Here is a 7850-nt window from a genome sequence, read left to right as displayed (position 1 = left end):
CCCGGTGAGTGTGGCCCAGCGACCCCGGCCCGACCCCGACCCTGACGCGGAGAGCGGGCCCCACGGAGCCTCGCCGCCCTGGCCCGGGCTCCCGGCGCGCTGGCCGCGGCCACTCAACGCCCTCCTTTGTCTGCTCCCGCCCACAGGGTCCCCTCACCGGCCGACCCCCGCCCACGGGCCGCCCCCCGGGCCCCGCGTCCCCTCCCCCGCTGGCGGGGCCCGGACAGAAGATGGTGCAGAAGAAAACAGCCGAACTTCAGGGCTTCCACCGTTCCTTCAAGGTGAGGGCCGGGTCGTCTTGGGGCCGCCCCGGCCTGGACCACCCGAGTGGCCGGTGGCGGGACGCGGAGCCCGCCCCCCAGGATACCCACCGGGGCTCGTGCGAGCTCCCCACCCTTCGCCTGGAGCTGCCCCAGCCTGGTGTGCATTGTCGGGGGGGGGGCGGTGTCAGCAGGCCACAGTCCAATCTCAAGCACCCTGGGACCTGTCGGGTCTTTCTTCTAGAAGCCCCAAACCGGGTTGGGGACCCCTACATATGTGTCGCCTGCCGACCCGAGCCAGGCATGTGCTGGTATGGTGAGCAGGGGGGAGTTCAGTAGGCCACAGTCAGTCCTTAGCGCCCTGGGGCCTCTGGGGTCTTTCCTCCAGGAACCCCGGGCAGGGCTGAGGGGCGTCCTGCCCGTGGGGACCCTTGGCTGTGTGTCCCCTGCAGAGCCCAGCCGAGTGTGCACTGCTGGGAACTGTCAGCAGGCCACAGTCCGGTCCCCAGCGTCATGGGGCCTGCGGAGGTCTGCGGGGCCCTTCCTTCTGGAACCCCAGGCAGGGCTGCAGACCTCCCCTACACCCTCCTGGGTGGTCTGCAGAATGGGGCAGTGGACTGGATGCCCTTCCAGCCCAGCACCTCCCAGACACCCCAGGCCCAAGGCTATTTCCTGTCGGAGCAGGAAGTTTCTGCGGCGGGCCCCACGGCTGTGGCATGGGGCCGCTGCAGTTCTAGTCTCAGATGAGCGAGCCTGGGGGGGGGTGGCAGGCAGGTGCTAGGCAGGGACCCCATAGGGCCTGGCCCAGGGGACACAGTGATGTCAGCGGCCACCCCACCCCGCTGGCCGCGTTATGTAATGGCTTCCCTGGGCCTTCTTGGGCAAGAACCTGTTGCCCTCTAGAGAAGGCAAGACCTGGGTGTATGTGCATGTGTGAGTGTGTGAGTACGCGCGCGCCTACAGGCGAACTGCACACCAGGGTGGGAGGAGCGAGCTGAGACTGTTTGGGTTAAAATTCCCAGGCCCGTCCAGCCAGCCTCCTGGGCCAGCGCCCCACCCCTGCCCACACGCCTATCATCCTGGCTTCTCTCCCCAGGGCAGCCACAGCCTTGGCATGTCCAAGTGTTCAGGGCTGGGCGGGAGCAGGGTGGACTTGAGACGTCACTGGTGGTGGTCTGTCCCCTCTGGGGGCTGGGTGGGAGCCGAGATGGGGTCAGCGCGTGGGGCCAGCACAGTGGCCAAAGCAAAGTCGAACTTTCTGGATGGTTCCAGCCACCTCCTGCCAAGGCCTGCTGACTGGAGGCCCACAGCCAGCCCTGGGCCTGGCCTGGCAACACTGCCTGGTACTATGGGTTGGCCTCTGCAGGCCGTGCGAGAGCCCAGCGCTGAGGTGGGAATGTGGGAGTCCTGAGGGAGTTGGAGGGACACTGGGCCGGGAGTGCTGGCTCTGAGGTGGCCCTCCTGGTGGCCAGAGGCCGGCCTCGCTACGTGTCTCCTCCCGTTGCACCCCAGGCTTCCTCGGGCCGCAGCCGCCTCCCTCCCCTCAGCCTGGCAGCAGCGTGTTCCAGGTGTCTCTGATGTATTTTTCCCCATTTCCACATGGGATAGTGGAGCCTTGGGCAGCGTGGGCATTTGTCTTAGCACCCCCCGCACGTGGTGACAGGGACACAGGAGCTGGCATGGCTAGTGTCCCTTCACCTTGGTGGCTTGGCCGCCCCTTCTCTCCAGGGTCCAGCTCTTTGCATTGGAGGCTGGCACAGGGGTGTGGGGTCGGTGACAGGCCCCCTGAGGTCCTCATGCCCTTACGTGGTCCTTTCGAGTCACCCTTGGGTGCTGGTCAGGCTCGGAGCTGAGGTCACTAGGCTGAGGTGAAGTAGCTGCTGAGGGCCGCCGCTGGCCCCGAGCCTCACGTCCACCCTCCCTCCTGATCACCCCCACATTCTCACCCTGGGGCCCCTCCTTCTGGGAGGAGGGAGTCACCTGGCGCCTCCAGACGCTCCTGGACTGAGCCTTCTCAGAGCGCTGACTGCCGGTACTGGCACAGCCGTGTGCCTGGCTCCCCGGGGGTGCCGGACCCCTGGGCCGGCAGAGGCAGGTGCTGGTGGACGATCCTGCGCCGACAGGCTGGAGCGCTGCCTTCCTCCCCTCCCCCGCCCGCTGGGCCTCCTAGCAACTATCTGCAGGGCGGGTGGGTGGCGAGGCCAGGAGGGCCCACGCCTGTTTTTCAGCCGCTCCCTGTGACCTCTGCCTGCCCCTGTGCTGCCGGACTGGCTTCCGGGCCTCCCGTCTGCAGGAATCTGGCCTGGCCCCTTCTGCTGTTAGGCCCCTGGGTATCTCCCTGGGGCTCTCCCGGAGTTCCTTCTCTGCCAGATGGCCCTCCTGCTGGAGCCCTGCTTCCCCTTGTCCCAAGGCCCAGAGAGAGGCAGTGACTTGACCCAGGTCCTCCAGCATCAGAACTGGAGCCACTGCTATTTGTACAGGGCCCCCACGCCCACCTGAAGCCCTGGCCACCTGGACCCCCAGGATTCAGGGAGCTAAATGAGAGCAAACTCCTAGAGAAACACGGTGGGGCCTCAGAGCCTCAGCCTTAAAGCCTCAGCCTTGTGCGTTGCCGGGGGCTGCCAGTCCTCATGCTGGATCCGCAGAAACTGGAAGAACCCCAGCTGCCTTCGTTCCCTTGTTAGGATCCCACGCACCCCCACCCCAGTCCCAGGGGCTGTCAGGTGACCTTGAGCAGGCCCCTCCTTGCTCAAGGGCTGTTTCCTTAGCTGGACACCGCGGCCTGTGAGGGGCTCCATCCTGGTGTGTCTGAGGGTACATGGGACAGTGTGGCTGTGGCCGGGCGAGGGAGCGGCCCAGTGCTCACGCGGGAGACCGCGGGTGCCTTTCCCGTGATACCCCGGAGCCGGGTCCCAGCGTTGCAGAGCTGGAAGCAGATGAGCGAGGGGGGTCGGACCAGGAGAGAGGCGCAGAGCTGGGGGATGGGGCGCATTGTGGGCACATCAGGAGCAGAGGTGTGGTGGCGGGAATCGTCTCGGGCCAGGAGGTGCAGTGGGGACGAGCGGACAGTGAGAGGCAAGGAGGGCAGTGGTGCACAGAGGGGAGACTGAGACCAGGCAGTGGTGCACAGAGGGGAGACTGAGACCAGGAAGCCATGGGAAAGCAGGCAGGGCCGCCTGGCTGGGAGCCCCGCCTCGGGAAGCCGCTGACTCACTCCTTCCCACTGGCTGCCCTGCGCCTTTGATCCCTGCGCCGGGGCGCGGCAGGGGCGCGGGCGGTCAGCCATGCTGTGGTGCTGGCCCCATCCTGCAGGTGAGCAAACCGAGGCTCAAAACGTGGCCTGGTGCCCCACGGCGACTCAGGCCTGGCTTGGGAGGCGGCACCCCCTCCCCTGCCTGCGTCTGGCCTCTTCCCATACCACACCCCCTCCCCAGAGGCCCCGAGGGCCCTGGGCTGGGGGTGAAAGGTCCATTTCCTCGTGGTCAGGCAGAGCCAGGCTTTCTGCTCCGCAGCGTGCGGACGTGGAGACTGGGGCACTCTGGGTGCAGCTGCCCCGCAGGGCTGGGGCCTGAGCTCTGTCCTCTCCTCTCCTGCAGGGGCAGAATCCTTTCGAACTGGCCTTCTCCCTAGACCAGGCCCACCACGGGGAGCCTGACTTCGTCCTGGAGTGCCCGGCCCGCCCTGGTGAGGGGCTGGAAGGGAGGGCGAGCCTCTGGCGGTGGCGGAGGGCTGGGCCACCTCCTGAGCCAGGTGGGCCTCACCTCCAGCTCCCCCTGCACAGATATGCCTGCAAGCCAGCCCATCGACATCCCTGATGCCAAGAAAAGGAGCAAGAAGAAGAAGAGGTGCCGGGCCACCGACAGCTTTTCGGGCAGGTTCGAAGGTGAGTGGGGCCGGCGGGGGCAGCGGCGTCGGGGAGATGGCCGGCCCAGGGTGGCTCTCACCGGCCCCCTGCTCCGCAGACGTCTACCAGCTGCAGGAGGACGTGCTTGGGGAGGGTGCCCACGCCCGTGTGCAGACCTGCGTCAACCTCATCACCAGCCAGGAGTATGCCGTCAAGGTGAGACAGGCCCCAGCATCTGGGCGGCCCCCTCGCCCCTCCCCAGCCGTGCCTGGGATCTGGCACCCTCCAGGGGTGGCAAAAGGAGGGGAGCAGGCATTTGAGCTGCCGGACTGGCAGGCGGGGAAAACCAGTGTCTAAAAATGGCCTCAAGGCTGGTGACTCAGGCCACACCTGGGAATCCAGGTCAGCCTGGGCTGAGCCCCCAAGTCCGGGTGGGAAGTGACAAGGGGTGGCCCCGCTGCACAGGTGGCCAAGGACCTGGTGCCAGAGGGACCGCCGAGAACTGGGGGCTTCAGTCAGAGCTGATGCTCACCTGCTGGGTCACTTGGGCCAGGCCCCTGTCCCCAGGGATGATGAATGCTTCCCTGTACTGGTTACAAACATTGAAAGGCAATGCCCTACTCGGGGCCCTGGGGGAGCTGGGCATCAGGGGAGACCAGGGAAGGCCTGCAAGAGCCTCCTGCAAGCCCTGGGCCGCCTCTGACCCAGTGTGCGCCTGCGCAGCCTACGTTGCCTGGCCGGGCGTCAGACCCTGTGTTCCAAAAAGCCTTCCAGGCTTCCCTTGTGACCCTGCATCTGGGCTGGGTGGGGTAACGGGAGGCTGGCTGCCCAGGAAGGAGGGCCAGGTGCACAGTGGCAAGCGGGCTGGCCCGGAAGCCTCAGGCCCTGGTGGAAGCGTGGTGACCAGGGTGGCTGTGGTCCCCACCCCCTGGGAGCGACCGGGTTGGGTGGGTGATGGTGCCATAGGACTGCACACCTAGCAGGCGTCAAACACATTCTGCACGGTCAGTGTCCTCCTTCCTAAGGCCCTTGCTGGGCAGCCTGGCTTCTGTCACTCTGACGGACGGGGAAACCAAGGCTCAGAGGGTTGGGTTAGTTGTACCATGTGTGACCCCTCAGAAGGCCGTCCCCTCTCAAGAGGGACCGCTGTCTCCTCCGTGGAGTGGGGGGCCCTAGCCACATTCCCAAGGGATGGAATGAGGTTCAGGTAACTCCAGGAGGGCACGGCTGCTGGCATTATCTCAAGGAGCCCTGGAATCTGGTGGTTCTGCCCCTCTGTGGGGCAGGTGTATTTGTCACTAGACAGGTCGGACAGTGCTTAGGGTGGTGGCCGAGCCCCAGTGACCAGTGGATGTGCATGCCCGCCTGCTGCTGGAGCCTGGCCAGTGGAGCATACCACGTCCCCTCCCCCAGGCTGCTGGTGGGCCGGGAGCCCCGGGCACAGTGGTGACCCAGGCTGCCCACCCACCTAGTGAGAGGGGGTCCTAGGTCCAACCTGGGAAGAGGTTCCCAGGAGGTGTGTGCGGCCTGGCTTTGCTGGGAAAGAGCTGGCACGCACTTTTTTTTTTTTTGGCACACGCTTTTTGACCTTCCCTCTCTGGGAGCGAAGCGGCTCACCCCAGGCGGTGGGCCCAGAACCCTCCTGTCCTTAGAGCTCCTGGGTGCCAGAGGGGTGTGGGCGCAGAGGCGTGGGCTGGTTTCCTGAGGCTCTGGGGTCCTGGGCGGCTGTGCCCACTAACCTGGCCTGAAACAGACTTGGGCTTACGGGGCTGGGGCATCTGTCCAGACTGGTTCCCAGGCAAATGGGATGTCTTGGCTGGCAGCCAGGTGCCCCCAGGCCCCTCCAGTCCCCTGGGTGGTGTGTGAGCCAGCACAGTGGCCCCCAGTCTCCTGGTCAGGGAGAGCAGGCAGCTAGGCTAAGGAACCTGCTGACCTGAAGGAGTATCTTGCAGGGGCTCCAGGCCCCAAGTACACCCCAAGCCTTGTGGCAGTCAGGGGCGGAGAGCTACCGGCTCCTGTCCCGCTCGCCCCTCCTGTGATGCCTCTGGGGAAATACATTGCCCCCAGTTTGTTCTGACACCACAGTTTTGACTTCCAGTGAATTCTGGGCCCCCATAGGATAGCTCTGCTTTCCAGAACTTCAAAATCTAAGCTCTGACGAGCTTCAGGCGTGACACAGGGGAAGTTTCTGACAGGGGAAGTTTCTGGCAGGGGAAGGGGGGCGGGTCTCAGGCTGTAGAGGGTCTGGCTGACCCAGTTGGTGTCTGTGTGTGTGTCCTCCCCCCGCTGACATTTCAGATCATTGAGAAGCAGCCGGGCCACATTCGGAGTAGGGTTTTCCGGGAGGTGGAGATGTTGTATCAGTGCCAGGGACACAGGTAATGTGACCTACCCTCACCACAACACTGGGCCCCGAGCCATCTTTCAGTGGCTGAATGGGCCCGAGTGCCTCATCACCCCCAGCAAGCACTTAGTGAGCACCCACAATGTGCCAGGCCCTGTGCTGGGCATTGTAGGTGGGCCCAGTGGCAGGCAGGCTGACAGTCCAAGGTGGGCAAGGCGGAAGCAGGCCCGTGGCCTCGGGCGCAGCCTTCCTGTGGGTAGGTGGGGTGGAGAAGGCGGGCCCCTGCTGGGCAGTTCTGTGGCTGCCCACAGGCCTGAGGAAGCCTCACTCCTCCCCCACCTCCCTGCTCCCACCCCAGGAACGTTCTAGAGCTGATTGAGTTCTTTGAGGAAGACGACCGTTTCTACCTGGTGTTTGAGAAGATGCGGGGCGGTACGTGGGGCCTGGCAGGCTTTTCCATCTGATCCTAATGGGCCGGGGGTTTAGGGCCACCAGGGAGAACCTTTCAGGGGGGCCTGCACATCAGAGGGGCCTTGTGGGGTCCACACGCCAGCTCAGGTTGGAGGACTCTGGACCCGAGGAGGCTGGAGTGGGGGCTTCCCTGCCAGGGTGGGGTGGGTGCTGGCCGTTGGGCAGTGGAGGTGACCCCTGTGTGTTCTGCTCCATGGCCTGGCCCAGGGTCCATCCTGAGCCACATACACAAGCGGCGGCACTTTAACGAACTGGAGGCCAGCGTGGTCGTGCAGGATGTGGCCAGCGCCCTGGACTTTCTGCACAACAAAGGTGAGTGGCCACTCTGCCTGCCCCAGGGGTCCCTGGGTGTCTAGCCTTGCGCCCAGCCCACCTGCCCAGGACTCCTGGAAGATGTGTCCACCCACCCACCCACAGACCCCTGACCCGCCCTCGTGGTTCTTCGTTCTCCCTGCAGGCATCGCCCACAGGGACCTAAAGCCGGAAAACATCCTCTGTGAGCACCCCAACCAGGTGAGGGGCACCGGGGGGTGGCCTTCCCTGCGGGCCAGGGCCCCAGGGTCGGGACGCCACCCTCACAGCCCCTTCTGACCCCGCCTAGGTGTCCCCCGTGAAGATCTGTGACTTTGATCTGGGCAGTGGCATCAAACTCAACGGGGACTGCTCCCCCATCTCCACCCCGGAGCTGCTCACCCCGGTGAGGGCCTACGGGGTCAGGGCGCCCCGAGTGGGGTGCGGGGGGGGAGGGGTAGCTGGCAGGGGCGGAAAGGGCGGGAATGGCCCCGAATCCGGTGCCGGGCTACAGTTGCATAACCTCGAGGTGCGGAGCCTGCTTGGCGGCGCGGGCCTCGGAACTCGGGCTTCCGCTTAGCAACAGCCGCTGATTGGCCGGGCAGAGCGGCTGGGCGGGGCCTTGGTCGGGCGCGGTGAG

General features: G+C 65.6%; 1 protein-coding gene across 1 annotated transcript in view; it reads left to right on the top strand.

Annotated features, from left to right (window-relative positions):
* The first annotated feature begins 128 nt into the window (after positions 1-128).
* The window catches only part of MKNK2 (MAPK interacting serine/threonine kinase 2), an 11727-nt gene continuing 4005 nt past the window's right edge, over positions 129-7850 (top strand). Inside the window, exons 1-9 of the mRNA XM_024740063.1 lie at positions 129-281; positions 3857-3944; positions 4042-4143; positions 4223-4320; positions 6403-6482; positions 6807-6880; positions 7127-7231; positions 7377-7432; positions 7521-7616. Of these exons, the coding sequence (XP_024595831.1) occupies positions 231-281; positions 3857-3944; positions 4042-4143; positions 4223-4320; positions 6403-6482; positions 6807-6880; positions 7127-7231; positions 7377-7432; positions 7521-7616 (750 nt within the window). The 5' untranslated portion in view covers positions 129-230. The remainder of the gene's footprint in view (positions 282-3856; positions 3945-4041; positions 4144-4222; positions 4321-6402; positions 6483-6806; positions 6881-7126; positions 7232-7376; positions 7433-7520; positions 7617-7850) is intronic.

The sequence above is a fragment of the Neophocaena asiaeorientalis genome, unplaced genomic scaffold (assembly GCF_003031525.2).
Source record: "Neophocaena asiaeorientalis asiaeorientalis breed wild unplaced genomic scaffold, Neophocaena_asiaeorientalis_V1.1 scaffold469, whole genome shotgun sequence".
In the NCBI taxonomy this organism is placed as follows: Eukaryota; Metazoa; Chordata; class Mammalia; order Artiodactyla; family Phocoenidae; genus Neophocaena; species Neophocaena asiaeorientalis.
Note: the sequence above shows the minus strand (reverse complement) of the source record. Positions and strands in the feature narration are given on the sequence as shown.